The following is a 24,741-nucleotide window of genomic DNA, read 5'->3' on the forward strand; positions in this document are numbered from 1 at the left end:
AAAAATGAACAAGTGGGACTATATCAAGCTGAAAAGCTTCTGTACAGCAAAGGCCACCATCAATAGAAGAAAAAGGTACCCTACAGTATGGGAGAATATATTCATAAATGACAGATCCAATAAAGGGTTGACATCCAAAATATATAAAGAACTCATGCACCTCAACAAACAAAAACCAAATAATCCAATTAAGAAATGGACAGAGGAGCTGAACAGACAGTTCTCCAAAGAAGAAATTCAGATGGCCAACAGACATATGAAAAGATGCTCCACATCGCTAGTCATCAGAGAAATGCAAATTAAAACCACAATGAGATATCACCTCACACCAGTAAGGATCGCCACCATCCAAAAGACAAACAACAACAAATGTTGGCGAGGTTGTGGAGAAAGGGGAACAACCCTCCTACACTGCTGGTGGGAATGTAAATTAGTTCAACCATTGTGGAAAGCAGTATGGAGGTTCCTCAAAAAGCTCAAAAAGAAATACCATTTGACCCAGGAATTCTACTTCTAGGAATTTACACTAAGAATGCAGCAGCCCAGTTTGAAAAAGACAGATGCACCCCTATGTTTATCACAGCACTATTTACAATAGCCAAGAAATGGAGGCAACCCAAGTGTCCATCAGTAGATGAATAGATAAAGAAGATGTGGTACATATACACAATGGAATATTATATTCAGCCATAAGAAGAAAACAAATTCTACCATTTGCAACAACATGGATGGAGCTAGAGGGTATTATGCTCAGTGAAATAAGCCAGGTGGAGAAAGACAAGTACCAAATGATTTCACTCATATGTGGAGTATAACAACAAAGAAAAACTGAAGGAACAAAACAGCAGCAGACTCACAGAACCCAAGAATGGACTAACAGTTACCAAAGGGAAGGAACTGGGGAGGATGGGTGGGAAGGGAGGGATAAGGGTGGAGAAAAAGAAAGGGGGCATTACGATTAGCATATATAATGTGGGGGGGGGGCATGGGGAGGGCTGTACAACCCTGAGAAGACAGGTAGTGATTCTACAGCATTTTACTACGCTGATGGACAGTGACTGTAATGGGGATTGTGGGGGGGACTTGGTGAAGGGGGAGCCTAGTAAACATAATGTTCTGCATGTAATTGTAGATTAATGATAACAAAATAAACAAAATAAACAAAAAATAAAAAATAAATAAAATAAACAAATACATAAAAATAAAAAAGTAAATATGATGAAGCAATTCTCTTCTGACTATTTGAAGAAAAGGAAAACACTAACCCAGAACACACCCTCTCATGTTCATTCATTGCAAAGAGATGGAAACAACCTAAGTATCCATCAATGGATGAATGGATAAAGAGGTTATACGTACACAATGGAATATTATTCAACCATAAAGAAAGAAATCCTGCCATTTGAGACAACATAGATGGATCTTAATGATATGTAAGTCAGACAGAGAAAGAAAGTACTCTATGGTATCAGTTATATGTGGAATCAGAAAAAAAAAATGGAACAAAACAAAAAAAACAACCCTCTAGGTTCATAGATACAAAGAACACTGGTTGGGACAGAGCACAAAGTGGGTGAAGGGAGTTGAAAGATACAAACTTCTGGTTATAAAATAAATAGTCCTGGGACTGTAATGTACAGCATAACTATAATTCATAATACTGTATTAAATATTTGAAAGTCATGAGGAGTAAACTTAAAAGCAATTTTTTTCTTGTGATGAGAACTTTTAACTACATATGGTGACAGATGTTTAACTCGACTTGTAATCATTGCATGCTATATATAGATCATGTTGTATACCTGAAACTAATCTAATGTTATCTATCAATTATATTGTAATAAATAACCAACCAACCTCTAAAAAAAGATTTACAAAAATAGTATGAAGCTCTGTGAAGTGAAAAAAAAAGGATAACAAAAAAGTTAATAATCCCCCTGTCAAAAACCAGTCTGCCAAGGTAACAAACTTAAACAGTCTGATATGGATTTGTTCTCATTTTTCGTTTCATACTGAGGTGTTCACCGACTCCTAAAACCATACACACATACACACAAACTCATGAACTTATTACATCTTAAAACAGTCCAGAAGGAAGATGTTTCAGGTAATTTAGGATACTAAATTGTGCTTTCTCAAAACAGAGGTGGAATGCAGAGACTTATGAATATTCTAAGGTTGTTTTGAAAAAAAGAAGAGAAAAGACCCTGGCATTTTGGTAGAAGGCAGATTAATCTATGTAGAGGCTTTAGTGATAGGCTGAGCTTACCTCACACTTCTCAAAGCCAAAAAGGTACTCAATATTGTTCCCCTAATATTGCCCTTTCTCTTATTTTCTCAATTTCAGTTGTGGGAGACGCTGAATTTCTCAAGCCAGAGATCTCTAGTTTATTCTTGAAATCTACCTTAGTCCTCATGTGGAAACTTTAGGACTGCCTCTCTAATCTTTTGTCTATCTCCATCCTCCAAAACTATTTAAGTTCAGATCCTCCCCATCTCTTGCTTAAGACTACTTATAGTGATTTGTCACTCTACCCCCATTTCCTGGTTTCCTCCAGTCCACTCACCACATATTAACAACTAATATTTACTGAGTATATCCTGTGTCCAAGGCACTCTTTTAAGTATTTTACATATATGAGAAAACTTATAACATCAAAAGCAGACAGCAGAACAGCAACAGGAAATGGGGTGCAGAAAGAGTAAAAATAAAACAAAAACCAAACTACCACGAGCTTCCTCAGAAACTTAACTAATTACTGCAAACATGGAATAATAACAAAAAGAAGTTACAGTAAATTAAAAAAGGAACTGTCAGAAAAATCCCAAAAGCTCTTGGATATCAAATGAGTGATAGCAAAGATTAAGTTAAGAAAAAATGCCCAGAAGTAGAATAAAAACTCAGAGACAGAAACTGACAGGAAAAAAGATAAGAAAATTAAGGTAGTAGTCTGTGTGGCCTGACAGTTACCTTAATAGGATCTTCAGCAAGAGAACAGAAGAAATTAAAAGGGGAAAAAAAATCAAGAAAATTTCACCAAGTAAGGCAAATGAGTTACTGGAGTGAAAGGGTTCCACCAAGTGCCCAAAACAAACCCCATAAAATAGCACATCATGATGCAAGTTCAGCACAATGCTAATGAAAAAGAAAATCTCAGAGAGAAAATAACAGTTCACATATAAAGGACAGAAAATCAGAATGGTGCCTGACTTCTAAATAGCATTGCTGTGAGAAGACAATGGTATATATCTTCAAGTTTTGAGGAAAAAAGTCTAGCTTAGAATACCATACATAGCCAAACTATTACCTAACTGTGTCAACAGACATTTTCAGAAATGCAGAGTTCCTTATCTGCCATGCACCCTTTCTTGGAAAGCTATAGAAAAATATGCTCTACCAAAACAAGGGGATGAACTATATACAAAAGAAAAAAATATGAGAACCAGAGAGACTGGTCACCTCACATAGGAAAGGCAGAGATGATGGTGAAGGACAAATACAGGTCACCATTTGTGCAGCCAGCTTGGGCTGAACTGCTCCAGAAAAGACGTTGCTAGGAAAAAAATAAAACTGGTAGATTTCAGCTTTGGGAACAGATATGAAAGAATCTAATCAATGATAATAAAAACAAAGTAGTTATTAATTTCAAGAAAAAATAAGAATTAGGAAAGAAAGGAAATATAATTATATTAGAGGGTTCAGCCATGGGTAAGTTTTTTGTAGTCATGCTAGTATCAGAAATGAAAAGTGACTCACCAAAATTTGTATATTGAGAGGAACAGAGTGTAAGAGGGAGCTCAGTTCTCCACTTTCATGGTTAAAAGTCAGTTAAGTACTACTTCCAAAGAGTAAAAAGAATCAATAAACAGCAGTCTAAATATGTTATTTAGAAACTGGAGGTAAATATCAAAAGAAACAGGTAAAATGATTAAAAAAGCTTATCTTTGGGGAGCAGGAATTGGGAGTATGTAAAAGGAAGCAGAGAACTGCTGGTTTCTGTATAACACTATTTGACTTCTTAAACTTTACCTATGTATTTATTGCCTTTATAAAAAGTATAAAAATTATTTTACTAAGAGAAAAGGAAAACACACTATCAAAAAAGAGAAAAGACAACCTACAGAATGGAAGAAAATATTTGCAAAGTATGTATCTGATAAGGGGCTGCTATCTAGAATGTATGAACTTTTACAACTGAACAATTTAAAAAATAATTTAAAAAAAGCAAAGGATTTGAGCAGACATTTCTCTAAAGAGGATAGACAAACGACAATTAAGGCCATGAAAAGATGCCCAAGATACTTTGCCATCTGGGAAATACAAATTTAAATCTCAGTGATACCACTTCACCCCACTAGGATGGCTTTAATCATAAAAACAGTCAACAAGTGTTGGCAAGGATGTGGAAAAATTGGAACTCATATATTCTTGATGGGACTGTAAGGTGGTGCAGCTGCTTTGGAAAAAGTTATATGGAAAGTGGGCTGTTTACAGTCAAGTCAGTTTAAATCTGATATTGCCACTTACTGTAAACTTGGACGTTACTTTTTTACCTCAATTTTCTTGAGTAATGGGCTAATTTTAAGAGTATGGTGTAATTTCTGTACTAGGCTTCACTTTAGTCATTCTTACCTATCCCTTCTAAGTCTGGGTTATGTGTGCCTCGTGAGCATATCCACAGCACTGAGCACTTACTACACTGCAAGCTAGATGTTTACTTGCTGTTCTCCCGTATATTTCCTCCAAGGCTTTTTGGTCACTGTAGCCTCCACACTAAGCACAGGTATCTTCTATACATGGTAAGCCTTATCAAAAGTGGTTCTGGAATGAGTCTTACTTAATTGCACCTGTATCCAAGTTTTCCAAGCAACTTCCCACTTGAAGAACTTTCCATATGCTACTTTCTCTTTCTGGAACACTTTTTTCTCCGAATTTCCAATCAAACTTCAGGTCTCAACTAACACTTCCAGGAGAGATTTTTTTTTTTTTGCATTCCCTCCACAGAGGTTAAATCTGTTATATACTCACAAAATACACTGTATTTTCCTTTCAAAACACTACAAACGTAAGTAACTATTTTAAATTTCCCTGCCAGCTGGATAAGGCAAAGGTGGTCTGTTTATTGTTGTGTCCACTAAGCCTGTAAATGTTGGATATTAAGTATTATTAACAGCCACCATGAATACTCAATAAAATGGTCTGAATGAATAACTACTTATAATTCTGTTTCTATTGGTGCTGTGACATATGTTAAAATGTACAGAGAACATCAGGTTTAGTACCTGGGGCACCGCTTGGCAGTTCCTTATTACTGACCAACCATAAGCATGGCTTTTCCTCACTATATTGCAGCAGGCCATTTTGCCCTTGCCATGCCCATGTTTCAGCCAGTGACAAGAACAGGTCCCAGGTGGCCATGCTGATATTTAAGGTCAGGGATGGCTGGTCCCTGACAACTGTGCAATGCCCAGAAACGTGCATCACTCTCTGGAGAAAAGATTCTGAGACCAGGTTCTCAGCTGTGTGACCCTGGCGGGCCCGTTGCTTCCCCAGCGCAGTCATGGCACCCAGGTCTCAGCTCTGTTTCAACAGGAATTACTTTTGGCAGCTGACTTTGCTGGGACCCTCTTTCCTTGATTCCTAGCCTTCTGTGTATTTTCAGGTTACCTAACAAAACCGCTGACGTCATCGGACCTTTCACTTCATCGGAAGGTTGTAGCGCGGCGTCTCCTACACTCCCCAGGGATGTGAAATCGGACCCTCAGACGAATACCCGGTGTGGAGAGGGGACGGGGGCAGAACTCAAGTCGCAGGCTTGCATCACGGACAAACACTCGCTACCCGGTGGACTAAGGAATAGGAGGAACCCTGGCGCCACTCTGCCACCACTGCCCTCCGGCCCTCCGGGGATGGTCAACGGGGCGCCTCAGAGGCAACAGCCACATCCTCCACGGAGGGTCCTGACACCCAGCTACACAGGCTCCAGGCAACCTTGGCAAGGCCGCGTTCTTACCCTCCCCACCGACATCTCACCCAAGCCCTCCCCCGGCCCTGTCACCTTCGCCGTCTGACCCATGGTTCTCCTCACCGCGGCGAATACCTCTCAAGCGACCGAGAACACCCCAACCCCCCCGCCTCTCGACAACCAATCACTACCTTGCGTGGCCGGTCCGACTCCGTGCGGCACTCTCCTAAAGCACCGTAACCAATCACCACGCAGCACCTCTTTCGTAGTCCCGCCTTCCTCGGGGACGGAGCGGGGGAGTTAGCTACGCCTGTGCGGTCTGGAAAAACCGCGAGAAGCCGCCGAACCTATTTGCTGGAGACAGGAGAACGGAAATCACCTACACGCCATGTTAATTAGGGGCAGTGTCACTTTCGGCCTCTTCAGCGGCAAACTGACGGCGGAGAGCTAATGGACGGCTTGGGTACCATAAATCATTAACTCCTGTTTGGTGTTTGGGGTTATCTAATAACGAACCCTTATTTTAACGTTTCCCAGTTGGCAACTGTCTCTTTGCAAAACTGCGTAACAGTCAAGTCCTAGAAACTATAGCAGACATAATTGGAATACTGATACCCAAATATGCTGTTTGTACATTCTATCATTAAATTACACCAGAAGGTGAGGTAGAGTTACTTTCTCAAGACCACATGGCTGGTAAATAGAGGTATGGGATACAAATCCCTATGTCTGACCTGAAAGCCTGATCTTAACCTTATACACATCATGCCTATTCACCTTGCTCTACTCTTTGGCTTGGCTGGTGAAAAGTTGCCAATAGTTTATTAGCAGCATCACAATCATTGAACAATCAAAAGCACTTATTTAAGTACATTTTAACTTATGACCTTGCAAGCACCATGAAAAATCTCAACTTTGTTCCCATTGAATAAACATTGTTTGCCTTCTCTACCCCCACAACCTTTCAAGTTAGCTTTTAGGTAAAGCTGACTTTTTTTAGGGACCAAAGATTTGGACCAATGATCAAGACCCTTTCCTTCTCTGTAGTTTATACCATTATAAAGAATATTGGAAATCACCATAAGAATAGATATTTAATAGCTGGCTTTTTAAAATTACTTAAAATGCATTAGATTTGCAGGAGGGAGTTTGATATAATCAAGCAATTAAACCAGATACACTGGATACTCTTCTATACAGGAAACAATAAATTAGATGATATTGTGACACAGCACTGTATTGCCTTCTGATTGCCAATGAATGATTGAAAGATTCACATTTTCATTTCCAGTTTAGAATCATGGGTGATTTCCTGAAAAATCTGTAGCTTACTGTTTAATTTCTGGCTAAAAGTCTTTTCCCTCAACCAAAGCCCTTCATCTGCCAGTATTTGAAAATACAGTTCCCACAGTGCCAAAATCATTTCGGTCCTGAAGCTTCTCCTCTCTTAAATTTGTATGGTTCCTTCAGCTATTTCAGAAAGAGGTGACTATTAGGGTCGCTCTGGGAATATGTCCTGGTTTGTTGACTGAGATCTCAAAGTGCAGGACTCAGAACTGAGCAAGAAATTCCAGCATGATCATCAATTAACTTCATGGTGCTACGTAGTAGGCAAAATAATGGCCTTTGAACTATGCTCCAGTTTAAGTCCTAGGAACTTCTGGATGTTAGTTTATATGACAAAGGGGACTTCAAAGATGTGATTAAGGATTTTTGAGATGAGAAGATTTTCCTGGATTGTTCTGGTGGGTCCAATGTAATCAGAAGGATCCTCATAAGTTCAACAAGCAAGCAGAGTCAGGGATAGGTTTGAAGATGCTGTTTCTGGCTCTGAAGATGGAGAAAAGGGCCACAGTCTTTGACTCTCACCCTGCTTCTATCATACCTGCGTCTCTCTTACTATCCTGTGCCCCTCTTTTACTTAGAGCCCCTGTCATTACATCGGGCCCACTTGGATAATCCAGGAATCTCCCACCTCAAGATTCTTAATCACATCTGCAAATGTCCTTGACCATGTAAAGCAATATATTCACAGGCCCAGGGATTAGGACATGGGCATCTTCCCACTGACACCCAGTTTGGGTGAAGTCAGTCAAGAAGGCTGGTATGGAAGGACTCCTGTAAGCCCAAGTAAGGATTCTGGATATAATTCTGTGATGAACGTCTTACTAGCAGAAGAGTATCATCATGATTTATATTTTATAAAAACCATTTTGGCACACCACCCATAGGCCTAAGTGAGCAGCTTTTAAGGTTAACGAGAATACGTGCAACTTAAAAAAAATATATATTGGCTCCAAATATAAAAATAAAAGTGTGAGTCCTGAGTTAATAAATATTTAAATGTCTAAAAATTGTAACCTCATGTCAAAAAGTCAAATGGGGTGACTGCTTAATGGGTACAAGTTGCCCTATGGGGTGATAAAAAGGTCTAGAACTAGATGGAGGTGATGTGCATACTACACTGTGAATGTACTTGATGACACTGAATTGTATACTTTAAAATGGTTAAAATGGCCAATTTTATGTGTGTTTGACCACCAGGAAAAGCAAAAACAAAAACAAACCTCAACAACAACAACAAAAAACATTTTGGGTGCTGCATGTCAAACTGACTATAGTGGAAGCAGAGAGGCAAACAAGGAGGCTCTTGAAATACTCCAGGCCAGGCAAGGCAACAGCAGCTGGGAATAGGGTGGTGGAGTAGAGTACGTGAGGTGATTAGATTCATGGTATGTGTTGCAAGTACAGAGAGAAGAGTTAAGGATGATTTCAAGGTTTTTGAGTAAATGTTAGAGTAAATGTAGAATGCTACAGGACAATGTTTTTGTTTGCTTGTTGTAGAGGAAGTAAAAGTAAATTTGAAATACCCAGTAGACATACAAGTGGAGGTGTTGAGGAGACAGTGATATACAACACAGACAAACCTGGAATTAAGGAGAGGTTGGTCAGAAGACAAATACTGGGAAGTCATTGCTCTGTAGATGATAAAGCCTCAGACTTAACGAAAGGGGACCTGAATATTTATTGTCTAAATTAGTACTTATTTTTTAACTTGACAATTGTCTTACCGAAAAGTTGCAAGATTAACAACATGCGTATTACCTTTCACTCAGAATCCCCAAATGTTAACATTTTACTACAATTGCTTTATCGTATTTCTCTAATTTATCTGTATATGGGCATATATCTTTTTAATTAAGGTATGATTGATATACACTCTTACAAAGGTTTCACGTGAAAAAATAATGTGGTTACTACATTTACCCATATTACCAAGTCCCCACCCATACCCCAATACAGTCACTGTCCATCAGTGCAGCAAGTTGCCAGAGATCTAATATGTATGGACATATTTTTTTGTATCTCTCTACTGTTTGACAGTGAGTTGCAGATATATACCCCCACACTCTTAAATACTTCAGTGGGTATCAGTGACTCTCAAAGTATGGTTCCAGAGCTATCAGCAACTGCATCATGTGGAAATATGTCAGAAACTTCGATTACAGGGCCCTACCCAGATCAACTGATTTTGACAGTTCTGCTGTGGTTGTATGAAAAAATTAGCATGACTTTCCAAACTATTATCTAATTTATAGGCATTATTTAGATTTTGCCAATTATCCCAGTAAAGTCTTTGATAGCAGAATTACCAAATGGGTTACTTTTGAGATTAGAGGGATCCACTATCAATAATTTTGCCAAATATAGAGTAGTCCAGTAGGTGTACTTAATTTTCCTTATTAAGGACACTCGGAGATTGTTAATTAGAGAAGAGGGCCAAGAATGGAACCCACTGAGAAGACTGGAACAGGAGGCTCACTGTGAAGGAGAAACAGCATCGAGAGGTAGAAGTGAGGAGTAGGAGACTGAAAACTGCTGAAAAGAGGGAATGGTCAACAGTGGCAAATGGTGCCAAGAAGTCTAGTAGGATGAGAACTACAACAACCTGTAGGATTTTGTAAGTGAAGGTCCTTATGACCTTGACAAGAGAGAAATGGGTTCAAAAAAGAAAGATAAAGTGGATGTAACATATAGAAAACTTTTTAAAAGGTACAAAGATATGGAGGGGTATGCGGGGTTATGGAACCCAGACCTGTGTAGCTGAGAAACAAAGTGTTACGGCGTCTGTCAGCAAACACACCAGCACTGCTTGGATTACCAAATCTTTTCGTTACAGTACCCAACTTTCCCTACAAGCGTTCCAGTGAGGAAGGTCTTCTACCAGCGACTCACACCCCAAGAGACAAGAATGTTATAAAAATGACCTCGACGCGGCTCCTTGGAATCTTGGATGGGCGCCCCTCTCCCTCTGCGTCTGGCGCGCCCGCCACCCCCGCACTCAGGTGGCCAGTGCGCACGCGCAGGCTCGCCTCGGCCGCGCGAGTACCGGTCCCCGCACAGGCTTGGCCGCGCGCTCCCGCCCTCCGCCCTCCGCCCGCTACCCCGGCTCCTCCCTCTTCCAAGCTGCTCCCGGGGCGGCCGCGTGGGAGGGAGGCCGAGATGGCAGATGAGATCGCCAAGGCTCAGGCCGCCCGGCCTGGTGGCGATACGATTTTCGGGAAGATCATTCGCAAGGAAATCCCGGCCAAAATCATTTTTGAGGATGACCAGGTAGGCACCGGGCGCCACCTCGATCGACGGCTGAGGCGAGGCAGCCGCCCGTGGACTCGCCGGTTTCCCGCGGAGAGAAGGGAGGGGTCGGAGGGCGCGGGGACGACGCGGGGACCCGGCCGCCCCGCGCGGCTTCTCCGAGGCTGCCTGCCGGCGCGTGCCGGCGCTCCGGTTACACGTTATCAGCCCCCGGCGCGGGCCAGGCCGCCGGGCGCCCGTGGGGCCCGCCCCGCAGGGTCTGGGAGCGTGTGGGGCGCGCCGGCTGCTCGGCGTGGGCGCCGCCGGCTCCGCGGCTGCTTCGGACCTCGCTTGTGCCAGGAATCTCACAATCTCGCCGGCGCTCTGCCTGGCAGAGAGAAACCCGATCGCGCCCCGCCTGGGGCCCAATCTCCGCGATCTCCCGCGCGCAGCCGGCCTGCCGCGGCGTCCCCGGGCACCTCTACGCGCCGCGTGGCGCTAGGGGGCCGGGGGCCCTGCGACGCTGGGCGCGCTTGCGCGCCCCCCTCCCCTCTCGCCCGCGCCCCACGCCCTGCTTGGTCTATAGACTTAAAGGTAAGAAATGGGCCTGCCTCTCGAATTCGCTTTCCTTTGGCCCCTTCCGGGAAGAATGGATTCTTTTATATTTGACCGGAAGCAATTTATGCCAGCGGACTAAGAATGTCGTTTCTGTTGACCTCGCTGTAGGTGAAATTCCGTTTTAGAAAGGCCGAGTTGATGAGACTTTGATTCCTTTTGCGTAAGGTATTTCGTGTGCAGTTGTATTTATGGGTTTCGATATCAGATAAAGCTGGGCAGGAGGTTGGCTGGCTGATTTAGATAGAAAAGCTTTCTGTGTTATGCTATTTAGTGGCGTTCTTAAGATTCAAAACATTAAGATTTAGAGTCTTCGCGGTGGATTTTAGATACCTTTGTCACTAGTTAGGAGAGTTTTTCTGTTTTACAAAATGCGTAGTTCTCTGAATATTTTGTTGCTTTTTACGTCCCCACAGTATAACAGCATGAAGCAATCTGAATGGTACAGCATTTTGTATGGAGCACCACATAGAACTATTCCCGAGACAGCTAGGCAGGGATGGGTTCTATTAAGCAGCATACACCCTCAGTAGAGAACAAGAAATAGAACATTCATGTGCTGCGTCATTTGTCTAAATGCTACTTATCCTCTTCCTTTCTTCAAAAAAAAGAACAGCTATACTTCCTAAATAGTTGAGTAAGGTAGGAAGAATGAGGTATATTACCGTAGTCCAGTATCAGACGAGGAAGTTGTTACCACTGCAGAAAAGGAAAACCACGAAAATTGCACACACCAGGGCTCCTAACCTAGGGAAGGTTGGGGAGGGCGTGGTGGAGTGCTCCTTCAGAAATTATAATGTGCTGGGATCTGAGGGATAAATAGCATTTTAAGTAAGACGAAAGTTGGGGTTTGTGGGGGAAAGACGATGGTTGAGGTAGCGTGAACAGCAGTTGAAAAAGCCTGACGGTGGAGAAAGATGGAGGACACTGACTTGAGCAGGAAGTGCTGTCTGAGTGAGACTGGAAAGCAGACAAGGATTTAGCGTGCCTATTTCTACTCATCCTTTGGATCTCAGTTTAAATGTGGCTACTACCTCACAGTGGTTATCCCTGACCACCCAATTCAAAATCAGTATTTCTGTGAAAGTTGTTTACTTCACCTTTTACTTTTCCTTTGTAACATTAGGATCTCTGGTCAATTACTCCTTTGTTTAAGGTCAGACTTTAAATTAGACTGTAAGTTCCTTGAAAGGGACCAGGGGACCACATGTATTGCTTATACTTCTGATTCCCTAGCATCTCCTACAGTGTCTCCCATGGGGTTAGTGTGAAAGAATGGTAAATTTAACCTAAAAGATACTAAAATTTGACTTTTTTCCCCCCCAGTGTCTTGCTTTCCATGATATTTCCCCTCAAGCACCAACACATTTTCTGGTGATACCAAAGAAACATATATCCCAGATTTCTGTAGCAGAAGATGATGATGAAAGTGTAAGTACACTTTTACTAACGTGATTTATTTTCTTTTTAAATTAGGAAACTAAACTTTGACCTTCAAGTGATGTCAAATTTTTATCTCCCTAAGGGCATTTCTGAAGAAAAACCAGAAAATCATTAGGGCTGCAGTGCAATGTTCGATTTATAAAAATTAAGATATAATTAAAATATAACATTAGTTTTAGGCATACAACATGCTTTGATATATGCATGTAATACAAAATGGTTACCACAGTAAGTCTAGTTAATATACATCACCACAAATTCTTAAACAAAAAGGTTTCCAAGCAAGGATTAGTTGATGAGAGTCATTTTTAAGAATAAAAATAGCATATAGTAAAGGGCTCAATAACAACTTCTATTAATGTTAAAGGAAAGAAAAATAATTGGTTTTGCCAGAAGGGATAGGCCTCAAATAAAAATTTTCCTAATGCCCCAATGGCAGATTGTATAATTGTTGATAAATACTCACTATTATAAAGGGGGTATATTACACTTCCGGTCTCATTCATATCAGGCCTGGTTGTCTGGCATGATTTGGTCAACAAATGCCAGCAGAAGTGCTATTATGTCTTTTGAGCAGAAACTAAGAGCACCTGGTTTGCCATGTTCTCCCCTCTGTCCTTATGATGTTACAGAGGCTATCCATCTATTTGGGTTACAGAGTCAACTTAAGATGAACATGTAGTGAGCACAAGAAATGTATCCTTGTTAAGCAGATTTTGGGGTGGTCTCTTACCACAGCATAACTAAACCTGTTCTGAGTGATACACTCCCCTACAACAAGCAAGCAAGATACCTTGCTTTATTAAGAAAAATACTGTTTGGAATATGATTTCAGAATTGTTTTAATAGGCCCATAGATTTAAATCTCTTGTTTATTGAAATTAGTAATGAGTAAATAACCATAATGAATTTTTAATTATCATTTATATTGTATTAGGATTCAAAGAGTTTTCAAATATCTTTCCAAAGGAGTATGTTTCAACTTGGCAGTTTATAATATAAAATTATAATATTTTATAATATTTAACTTGGTAGTTTTGTTATTTAAATGGCAAGAGGTTATAGATTCCCTGGGCTTAAGAAACTTTTTTTTTCTTTCCCAGCTTCTTGGACATTTAATGATTGTTGGCAAGAAATGTGCTGCTGATTTGGGCCTGAAGAAGGGTTATCGAATGGTGGTGAATGAAGGTTCAGATGGGGGACAGTCTGTGTATCATGTTCATCTCCATGTTCTTGGAGGTCGGCAGATGAATTGGCCTCCTGGTTAAGCATGTTTTAGGGATAATTTCCCTTCTCTAGGCAATTACCAAATTTGCAACTTCCATATGTTAAACAGTACACCTTTTTTTGCCTGTGTATGGAGAGATTGAGGAAATAGTTTTAAAAACATCCATAATAAAAGAAAATATTGCATGGTTTATTCTTGAGTCCTGTATTTGATTTATTATTTTAAAGAATATATTTGTTGGAATATATGAAGGTAGAGTTCATAATATGGGAGGTTTCTTTTTTTCCCCCCAAGTACAAGTCAACATATGTACACTGTTAACAGTGTGACTGGTTTTTTGAGGACAAATCACAAGATTTCATAAATTTAGCTTTAGCTATGAAATATTTTAATGTAAAATACTAGGCCATAAGGTTCTCTAACCTAATTCTCTCATTTTCGAAGACCAAATGACTTTGTGATGTGATTGATCCAGAAAGTAACGGTTTCAAGTGTAGAAACAATACTTTTTGTCCAGCCCACATGTTTACCCTAGACTGTTGGGAGTAATTTGGAAGGTATTAAAATAGATTGTCACAGAATCTTTGATGACCATGTGAAGCCATATGTTGGTGTTTGTTATCTAAACTCTGAATATTTATTATAAATCCTTGAAAACAAGTTACTTAAGAATTAACTAGCAAAATTGAAAACTTAGTTTTGAATGTGCATAGTAGCTAAAGTATTTAAGTTATACATGAATTTGGCTGTGTGGAACTGGGGAGGGAATCTTGGTCTGAATTCTTGTGTAGACTGACAGACCAGACCTTTTTTGTCTCACCATGGACCTCAGCCTTTCTAAGATTAGTTTTGCTTGACTTTTTTTCACATAAATACTTTTTCACTTCCAAAATTTGATCCTTTTTGTCTTATTTTGTCTCATTCTTTTTTGTGCTTATGGGTTCCTTTCATTTCTAACCTTTATTAAGACCATTTTAGTAGGGTTTGACTCATTTAACTGAAAACTGGTTTTCTTTTACATTTTTTGGATTGTAAAATATTTTTTGGTGGGGGGAGATTAGGAAGATTCACTGTTTATGTCTTACAAATAATTTTTTCCCAGTTGTCATTTTTATACTTTATGGTGTTTAAAATATTTGGATAGTTAGCATATCAAGTTTTTGTTTATTTTTAAAATCTTTCCTATCCCAGGAGGATTTTTGAAAGTCACTGATTTTTCCCCTAATACTCATGTCTTTAGGTAATTTTGTGACCTTTTCTTTAATGGAGGGGAGGTCAGGAGTTTTGTAAGGTTATATGCCACTATAAAGAATGTAAATGAGAGGCATTTTCATTATGTGTATGAGGGTTAAGTCAACTTTCTTTAGGCATATTATCTTTACCACTGATTTGATGAAACCAGCTGTAATGAATCAGGCTAGTCAACTTGCTGGTTTAGTCTGAGACCCTTCTGCCTTAAACAGACTTGTAACTGACCAACAGATACTTTCTGTGAATAGTAATAGTGAATGGGGCTTTAATTCCAAGTAAAGCTCCTTCCCTGTTGTGCTCTTTTGTGGTGCTCTATTGTGCTGGTGACAACTTGTACTATTCAGATGATGACTTTCCAAGAATAAGTCTTACAAAGCTATTTTCATATGGCATGGGTTTTAGTTAGAACAAAAAGTGGTTAAGCTTTTCTTAAATACGCACTGCAGGTATACCTAGAGTTGATCCCAGCTGCGTCAGTCCTTACACTCATCTGTAAAGCAAACTGTTTGAGAGCACCAACTGATGATAGTAATTGCTTCTTGAACTATGACATACAGGATCATTTAATAAAAGATTTTTGCCCATGTGGGCATACTTTGGAGATACTGTAGGTTTGTGTCTCCACCAAAAAATTACCACTGCAATAAAGCAAATACCACAAAGCAAGTCAAATGCATTTTTGGTTTCCTGGTACATAGAAAAGTTGTATTTTTACTATACTACAGTCTATTAAGTGTGCAATAACATGTCTGAGAAAATACCTTGTACCTTAGCTAAAAAATGCTAAATATTGGTAAAATATTTGAAAATCAACATACTACAACAAACAAGATAAAAAAATGAAATGATCACCGCAATAGACGCTGAAAAAGCATTTGACAAAATTCAACATCCATTCTCAACAAAATGGGTATAGAGTGCATGTACCTCAGCATAAGGCCATATATGACAAACCCACAGCCAACATCATACTTAACAGTGAAAAGCTTAATGCTTTTCCTCTAAGTTTGAGAGCAAGACAAAGATGTCCACTCACACCACTTTTATTCAACATAGTACTAGAGGTCCTAGCCATAACAATCAAGACAACACAACACAAAAAAGGCATCCAGATTGGTAAGTAAGAAATTAAACTTTCACTGTTTGCAGATGACATGATATTAGAGAACCCTAAAGACTCCACCAAAATATTACTAGAAGTAATAACTATCTTCAGCAAAGTTGTAGGATACAAAATTAATACACAGAAGTCTGTTGCATTCTAATACACTAAATGAATTAACACAGAGATCAGGATAATAACTCCATTTACAGCTGCATCAAAAACATACCTAGGAATAAACATAACCAAGGAGATGAAAGATCTATACTCTAAAAACTATAAGACACTCATGAGAGGAATTAAAGAAGATACCAATAAATGGAAATTGATCCTGTGCTCATGCATAGGAAGAATCAATATTGTCAAAATGGACATCCTGCCTAAAGCAATCTATAGATTAAATGCAATCCCTATCAGAATACCAACAGCATTCTTCAACAAACTAGAACAAATAACTCTAAAATTCATATGGAACCACAAAAGACTCCACATAGCCAAAACAATCCTGAGAAGGAAGAACAAAGGTGGGGGGATTATACTCCCTAACTTCAAGCTCTACTACAAAGCCACAGTAATCAAAACAATTTGGTACTGGCACAAGAACAGACTCATAGATCAATGGAACAGAATAGAGAGCCCAGATATAAACCCACACATATAGGGCCATTTAATATATAATAAAGTAGGCATGGATATACAATGGGGAATTGATAGCCTCTTTAACAAATGGTATTGGGAAAACTGTATAGCTACATGTAAGAGAATGAACTGGATTGTCTAATTCCATACACAAAAGTGAACTCAAAATGGTTCAAAGACCTGAATTAAGTCATGAAACCATAGAACTCATAGAAGAAAACAGACAAAAAGTTATTTTTTTCTTACAGGGGCTCATGTAAACTGGATGGAATGGATTAGCTGGAAAAACAGATGGCTTGGCCTTCCCATGTTGCCTTCACTCCAAACTTCTTAACAACAGAATGTTCTCAGGATAGCAGTTCAAGAGGGCAAAACATGCTGCAATTCTACTTGAGACCTACCTAGGTTTCCGAACCCAATTAGGTCACTTCCACTTTTGTTGGGCAAAGCAAATTAAAAGACCAGCCTAGATTCAAGGGTTTGAAGAAACAGACTTTGCTTATGCATGGGTGAAGCAAGAAAGTCACATTGGAAAGGAGCATGCACGTTAGGATGGGAGGCCCATGTAGCCATTAGAAAGTTTACTGCATCACCATTACATTGATTCAGCTACTTCTTTCTCTGCTCCTGTTATTAAGACTAATTGGTTCTGTATCTTTGTGTGACTTGAGTTCGTACTTCCTAAGAGACAACAAGGACTCCCAAGGCATAAACCTGGGGCCAGATCACCTCATAAGCTGCAGTATAGCCTATAAAGGGCTGCTCAGCTTCCTTTGTTGAGATAACCTGGTATGCATGGTAGCCACTGTGTAAAGAACTCACAGACTTAGAGAAAGGGACAGTGCATGTGGTAAGTCTTCTGAAGTTGTCCTGAAGGATTCAGTATAGGCACTTTGCTTGACTGCTACAGTGTACCTGAAAAAAGATGTAGTGTGTACAAATACCAGCCTATAATTAAGTATGGAAGAAATACATGTCTTTTTGATCATCTGTAACAACTTTTTTTCTGTTTTGAGTTTCTGATCCATCATGGAGGAAGATTAGGAATTGTAATCAGTTTAGGGCTCCCCTTTGATCCCTGGGGTGGAACCTAGTTTCTGGCTTCATGGCATCAGAAGGGGCCATCCAGGTCTCTTTGTCATTGGTTTTTACAGTCTACCCCAGACTTTTGTTACCTCATTTAATCCATATTCAGTGATCCTTGTAGGTCGACACTGTGCAATAATGATGACCATGACTACAATAGTAATTATGATAGCTTTATTGAGGGTATTAACAGCAAATACTATTTTATTTAGTGCCTGCTGTGAGACAGGCATTATGCTCTAGGTTTTAAAGATAGCATTGCTAAAAAACAATTCAGTGTACATCTATAATATCCCATGACATTTGCTCAGAGGATTACACATTATTTAATGTATAATGTACACTTAAAATTATTGATGCCCAGCATTTGAAACCCCTTCATCTTTGAGAAATTCTTTGTTTCCTAAGAGAGAAATTGAAATGAACAGACACTTAACTATTCTATCTCCTCTGCCAGCTGGGATGTAGGCCCTTGACTTAGGCTCTGCCAATCAGATGCACTCGCCTGAGATTCTGAATTTGAAACTAATGACACAAAGAAACAAGGACAGTGGAGATTCTCTCTGGTGTCAGTGTGCAGTTGGCAAGCACACAAGTGTCTGTGTTGTCAGCCAGTGGATGCAGTATTGAATACCAGGGGTGACAGCAGTGTCCTGAGTCCCTGCATTCAGCGGCAGTGCCCCAACAGACTAGCTCTCTGGTTCTGCTTTGGCTGTGGCATTATCTGCATACTTGTCTTTATTCTTGTCTACTTTCCCAGGTAACCTGTGAGCTTAGCTGTTCAAGAAATTAGCTGCTGGGGAAATTTTACCCAGGAATAGTTACAGGCAATAGATGTTCAGGGAAAGATAGGATGGGGTGGTGGAGAGCTGAGGTTAGTTATTTGGCTTGGTTTGGGATAATAGGAGAATCCAGTTAACCTTAAGGAACCGGACTTTCTCAGTCCATTTAAGTAGTAGAAAATAGCTAATTAAACCATTCCATGGATCATTTGTACTGATATGCCAATTGAAGGCAAGGCTTTGGGCCTCCAAGTGCTATGGCTATAGGATGGCATGAAGGGTCGGCATTCAGGGGCGGTGGAGGTATAGTGCTTCTAATATTGCTGAACATTTTAAAGAAAGAATGGCAAGCTAAGGTTTCTACATTGTTAGTTCAATTTAACAGTTGAAATGCAAGGGGTGTTTATGGCTCTGCTGTAAAAATCTGTAAGAGATTTTTTAAAAGACATAAGCTCTTGGAGGAGAGGAGGAAAAAAAGATGGCAGAGTAGGAAGGCAAGGTGGATACCTACACACACACACACACACACACACACACACACACACACACACACACACACTACGGAAGCAAATATAACTAACCCTGAAAATACAGCTAGGCAAGGTGGATACCTACACATACACACACACACACACACACACTACAGAAGCAAATAGAGCTAACCCTGAAAATGACCTACACACACACACACACACACACACACACACACACTACGGAAGCAAATAGAGCTAACCCTGAAAATGACCTACACACACACACACACACACACACATACACACTATGGAGGCAAATATAGCTAACCCTGAAAATACAGCTAGGCAAGGTGGATACCTACACATACACACACACACACACACACTACAGAAGCAAATAGAGCTAACCCTGAAAATGACCTACACACACACACACACACACACACACACACTACGGAAGCAAATAGAGCTAACCCTGAAAATGACCTACACACACACACACACACACACACACACACACACACACACTATGGAGGCAAATATAGCTAACCCTGAAAATACAGCTAGGCAAGGTGGATACCTACACACACACACACACACACACACACACACACACACACACACACACACTATGGAAGCGAATATAGCTAACCCTGAAAATGACCTGAAGACTGCAGAGCAGACAACTACACCTAGTAAAGAAGAGAAAACCATGCAGAAGAGGAAAAAGTGCCAGAGCTGTGATTTAATGGGACCCCAATCCTTACTCCATCCTAGCTCACAGGCTGGAGGAGGAGGAACAGAGCAGAGAGGAGAGAGAGGCACGCAGAAGCTTGCATACCTGCATCTGGAGATCTGCTCTGGGAACACGAGTTCACACTGGACTGGGTTCTGGAAATCAGCTGAGCTGGATACCAGGGACAGCTGGAGCACCACGGGAGACTGAGACTCCAGCTGCTGGTGGATGATAGGCATGCTCTACTGGTCCTGCTGAGCTAAGGCCCAAAACAGAGACAACAGTTTGAAAGATTTGGCAGCAGTGGGAGGAGTGTTAGAGGGGTGAGGGTTGGATGGAGCTCTCTCTTCAGGATAAGGGCGGGTGGACAATACTTCTCCAGACCTCCTTTGGACCAACAGGCCAGGCACTCTTGGGAGCCCCAGAGGCTCCATTCCCCTTGAAGGGTCCCCACCAGTAAGATGGCAAACTTCCGGCTTCTCTTCGGGGTCCTCAGTTCCCGCCGGCGCCACCTGAAGCCCAATCACCTCTCGCCCCTCTCCCAATCCCAGCACCTAGCCAACAGCCACCAGCCCCGTAGAAGTGACACCTCAATCAATTCATGCCCCTTCCTATATAACCCAGCACCTTTCCCTAATAAAGCACTCTCTGGTGAATTGCTGCTATGAGTCGCTCCTTTCCTTTCATTGGTGCCGAAACCCGGGAGACGGGACACCCCAACTGGGCCCCGTCTTCCCCCCGACACCAGCAGCAGCTTGCCCTCGTCCTCTTTTTCCAGCGCTGGCTCCTCACACTCACCACTCCTCTCTGGCCTTTAGGTAAGTTTTCCCCCCAGGGTGGGCCACTCTTCCCCGAGCTATCGCAGTGCCATTGACCGTGATCGTCCGGCAAGGCCCTGACGCTCGGGGATGAGGAGGGAACTCTCCCCGCCTCAGGCCTTCACGGCTGCGGCGGACCCTCAGGCCCCTCCTCTGACAGCCATAAATCCCCACCTCAAGCCTTTCCGGCTGCGGCAGACACTCAGGCCCCTCCTCCGACAGTCATAAACGCATTCACCGTCTCTTCCATCAGTGCTGAAACTTTTTAAGCAAAATTTCCCCGGGGTGGGCCACTCTTCCCCGAGCTATCGCAGTGCCATTGACCGTGATCCTCCGGCAAGGCCCTGACGCTCAGAGATGAGGAGGGAACTCTCCCCGCCTCAGGCCTTCACGGCTGCAGCGGACCCTCAGGCCCCACGTCCAACAGCCATAAATCCCTGCCTCAGGCCTTCACGGCTGCGGCAGAATCTCAGGCCCCCCCTCCAACAGCCGTAAACAAGGTGACTCCTTTGCGGATGAGAACGCTCCCTTTCCCCGCCCCCTCCTCCTTCTGTTCCGTCCTCCGAAATCTGTTCTGTCTGCTGAAAACGCCTAGCACTAGGTAACTCGTGACTCCGGCACTCTGCCTTCTTAGGGAAGTCTGGGTGATGACCCACACTTCCCAAGAAATTCCGACTCGTATACGAGTTTCTGCAGACCACCAAGGATCATCGGGGACGCCCTTTGTCTCCTTGTGGTCTGCTTCCAGTCCGAGGATCTCTGTTCATCTTCCCCTGTTTGTCTCCTTCTCTATCCTTTAGCCATGGGAGTCTACTCATCCCTCCCTGAAAGTTCACCTCTTGAATGCCTGCTTAAGCATCTGGCTACCCTCTCCCTGATGCCTGATATAAAACCAAAACTTCTCCGTAAATATTGCTCCCAAGATTGGCCAACATACCCCCTAGACAATAACAACCAATGGCCCGCAGGGGGAACTCTTGATCCTAACATCACTCGCGATCTTTTTAACTACTGCCAGCGCCTGAAAAAATGGAAGGAGATTCCCTATATGGAAGTTTTCCGCCTGTCCTCTCCCCGCCCCCTCCCAAGTTCTCCTAGCCTGGAAGCCCCCGCCCCCGCAGAAGCCTCCCTTCACTCCCTTCCCCTTCTTCTCCTACAACAGCCCTCCTCCCTTCCTCCCCAACCATATCCTCCCCCATCTCACCTCCTCCACCTTCATTCCCTGCAGATTAAGCCTGAGCCTTTCAGCCCCCCTTTAACTAAGTCCCAGGGGCCTCCTCCGTCTTTGCCCTCATCACCTGTTTCTCCCCTGTTAGGGACTGCCTTTGTCTTCTCACATGTTTGTAGAGAGAATGGGAAAGCACCTCCCCCCATGTCTGAACACAGCATGGGAAAGCACAAGCTAGAGAACAACCGGTGCAGTCCTTAGAAGTTATCTGTCCACAAAAACGTGCAGTCCTTAAAAGTTATCTGTCCACAAAAACATATCTTGCCAAGACTCCTCACTCTGAAAATAGGGAGACCTTAAAGATGTGTAGAAACACCGCCCCTGCTTCTAGCTATGCCCTTCCTCCACTTGCCAATGTGGCAAGAATAGAAAACAACGCATTCCATAAGCAATTAACTGGAGCCCTGCTGTAGCTCAATTAGTAAAGCATGAGACTCTTAACCTCAGAGTCATGAACTCAAGCCCAACTAGAGCAGCAGAGGCAAGCAGCTGGGCTGCAGGCTGGCAACACGTGAGTCTGATTCTATCTTTCTTTATTTTCTTTGCCCCCCTTCTGCACTTCAGGACCTGCTTGAATAGGCGCAGTTGGACCACGTCACTCCCCCACAAACTGAGCCAGAACCCTTCAGTTGCCCTCAGACTCAGTCCCGAGAGCCTCCCAAAATTATCGCCCCCCGCTGGGAAGTAGCAAGATCCGAAGGCATCGTGCGCGTTCACATCCCTTTCTCCTTAGGAGATTTAGCCCAACTAGAGAAACGCCTAGGTTCCTTTTCCACTGATCCCACGACATACATCAGGGAGTTTCAATGGACCCTCCAGTCTTACAGCCTCACACATCATGACATTTTCATGCTCCTGGCCAATACTCTCCTCCCTGAAGAGCGTAGACGAGTTTGAGACTTCGCCCAAACTCACGCTACCGAAACCCACAAGACTGACCCCACCTATCCCCCTGGCCCCACTGCTGTCCCTGAACAAGACCCACACTGAGATTATAACACCGCCATGAGTCTCTGCTCTAGAAATATTTTTGCCTCCTGCTTAATAGCAAGTCTGAAAAAGGCAATTCGTAAAGTAGTCAATTTTCAAAAGCTCCAAGACATAATTCAAAAGAGAGACGAAACCCCCTCCGAGTTCTTAGACAGACTCACTCAAGCCCTATTACACTATACCAGACTGGACCCAGAAACACCTGAAAGAAGACATGTCCTTATGACATACTTCCTAGCTCAAAGCTACCCCGACATTAAAGCTAAACTCAAAAAGTTAGAACAGGGCCCCGCTACCCCACAGACTGAGATCCTAACAGTGGCCTTTAAAGTCTTCCATAACCGGGAGGAAGAGAAAGAACGCCGTAAACAAAAGGCTGATCAGGCCAATTTCCAAATGTTGGCCCAGCTGATAAAACCACAACCTGGGCGCCCCTCTACAAACAAGCCCCCCCCAGGAGCTTGTTTCAAGTGTGGAAAAGAGGGACATTGGTCAAGGGCGTGCCCCTCTCCCAGATCTCCTACCACCCCATGCCCCAGATGCCACAAAAAGGGCCACTGGGGGTCTGATTGCCCAACCACCCGAAGGGGAGGCTGGACGAACAACCCCCATCCTAAGCCCGCCGTAGTGGGGCTGGCAGAAGAAGATTGATGGGGCCCAGGGGCTTCTCGCCCGACCATTTCCATCAACAGGAGCCCAGGGTTACTTTAACAGTAGACGGTCTCCCCATCTCCTTCCTCCTAGACACAGGAGCCACCTTCTCAGTCTTGCGAGAATACCGGGGCCCTACCATGCCTGCCATTACTCCTATAGTCAGGGTAAGAGGTAAACAGATTTTCCCATTAAACGCCCCCCCTCCCCTTTATGCACAATCCAAGACAATCCCATACCTTTCTCCCACTCCTTCCTGGTTATGCCCCAGTGTCCCATCCCTTTACTAAGATGGGACATCCTTTCCCTCCTCCACGTTTCCATAACTATATCCACTCCCACAGCCCCCAGTACTCCCTTTCTGATGGCCCTCATAGCCAACGACCTCCCTCTACCAAATGAAAGCTCCGGTTCTGCCCTCATACACCCTGTAAATCCCCAAGTTTAGGACATTACAAGCCCCTCCATGGCCCTATGTCCCCCTGCCTCTATCAAATTACGTGACCCCTCTCAGTATATCTGTCAGGCCCAATACCCCCTAACCACTTCAGCCCTCATAGGCCTCCAACCCATCATTCAAGATCTCTTAAACAAAAATTACCTCAGACCCACTCACTCCCCATTTAATACCCCCATATTAGCTGTTATAAAAACCAACAGATCTTTCCGCCTTGTCCAAGACCTTCGCCTCATCAACATAGCCGTTGTCCCTATCCATCCCTTAGTTCCAAATCCATACAGCCTTTTATCGCAGATCCCTGCCTCGGCTTCCCACTTCTCAGTCCTAGATCTCAAGGACCCATTTTTCTATCCCTCTAAGCCCCTGCTCCCAAGATTTTTTCATCTTCACCTGGACGGACCCATTCACAAGACATTCTGAACAACTCACTTGGACAGTTTTGCCACAAAGCTTCCGAGATAGTCCCCATATTTTTAGACAGGTCCTATCTCAGGACCTCAAACAGTTTCATCATGATCACTCCAAGTCCACCTTATTATAATACATGGACAATCTTCTACTCTGCAGTCTCTCGTGAGAACAGTCTCAACTTGACACTGCCTCCCTACTTAACCTTCTAGCGTCCAGAAGTTACCAAGTATCCCCCGTCAAAGCTCAAATCTCTTCCCCTCCTGTCACTTACCTCAGATTCCTTCTATCTC

At 42.5% G+C, this 24,741-nt stretch overlaps 2 protein-coding genes across 6 annotated transcripts in view; one reads left to right on the forward strand and one right to left on the reverse strand.

Annotated features, from left to right (window-relative positions):
* Positions 1 to 6,137, reverse strand: part of LYRM7 (LYR motif containing 7) — a 112,352-nt gene extending 106,215 nt beyond the window's left edge. For all 5 annotated transcript variants that reach the window (XR_012125156.1, XR_012125155.1, XR_001856316.3 and 2 more), the window contains exon 1: positions 6,060 to 6,137. Coding sequence is in view for 1 of the 5 variants with exons in the window: in XM_017680548.3 (XP_017536037.2) it covers positions 6,060 to 6,077 (18 nt within the window). In the remaining 4 variants the exon portion in view is untranslated. The remainder of the gene's footprint in view (positions 1 to 6,059) is intronic.
* A 4,246-nt stretch (positions 6,138 to 10,383) lies between these two features.
* Positions 10,384 to 14,014, forward strand: HINT1 (histidine triad nucleotide binding protein 1). Its single transcript, XM_017680547.2, has 3 exons — positions 10,384 to 10,580; positions 12,480 to 12,584; positions 13,700 to 14,014. Exons 1-3 carry the CDS (start codon positions 10,470 to 10,472, stop codon positions 13,862 to 13,864), a joined length of 381 nt encoding a protein of 126 aa, XP_017536036.1. The 5' UTR covers positions 10,384 to 10,469; the 3' UTR covers positions 13,865 to 14,014.
* The last annotated feature ends 10,727 nt before the right edge of the window (positions 14,015 to 24,741 follow it).

Source organism: Manis javanica, chromosome 14, assembly GCF_040802235.1.
Source record: "Manis javanica isolate MJ-LG chromosome 14, MJ_LKY, whole genome shotgun sequence".
Taxonomy (NCBI): Eukaryota; Metazoa; Chordata; class Mammalia; order Pholidota; family Manidae; genus Manis; species Manis javanica.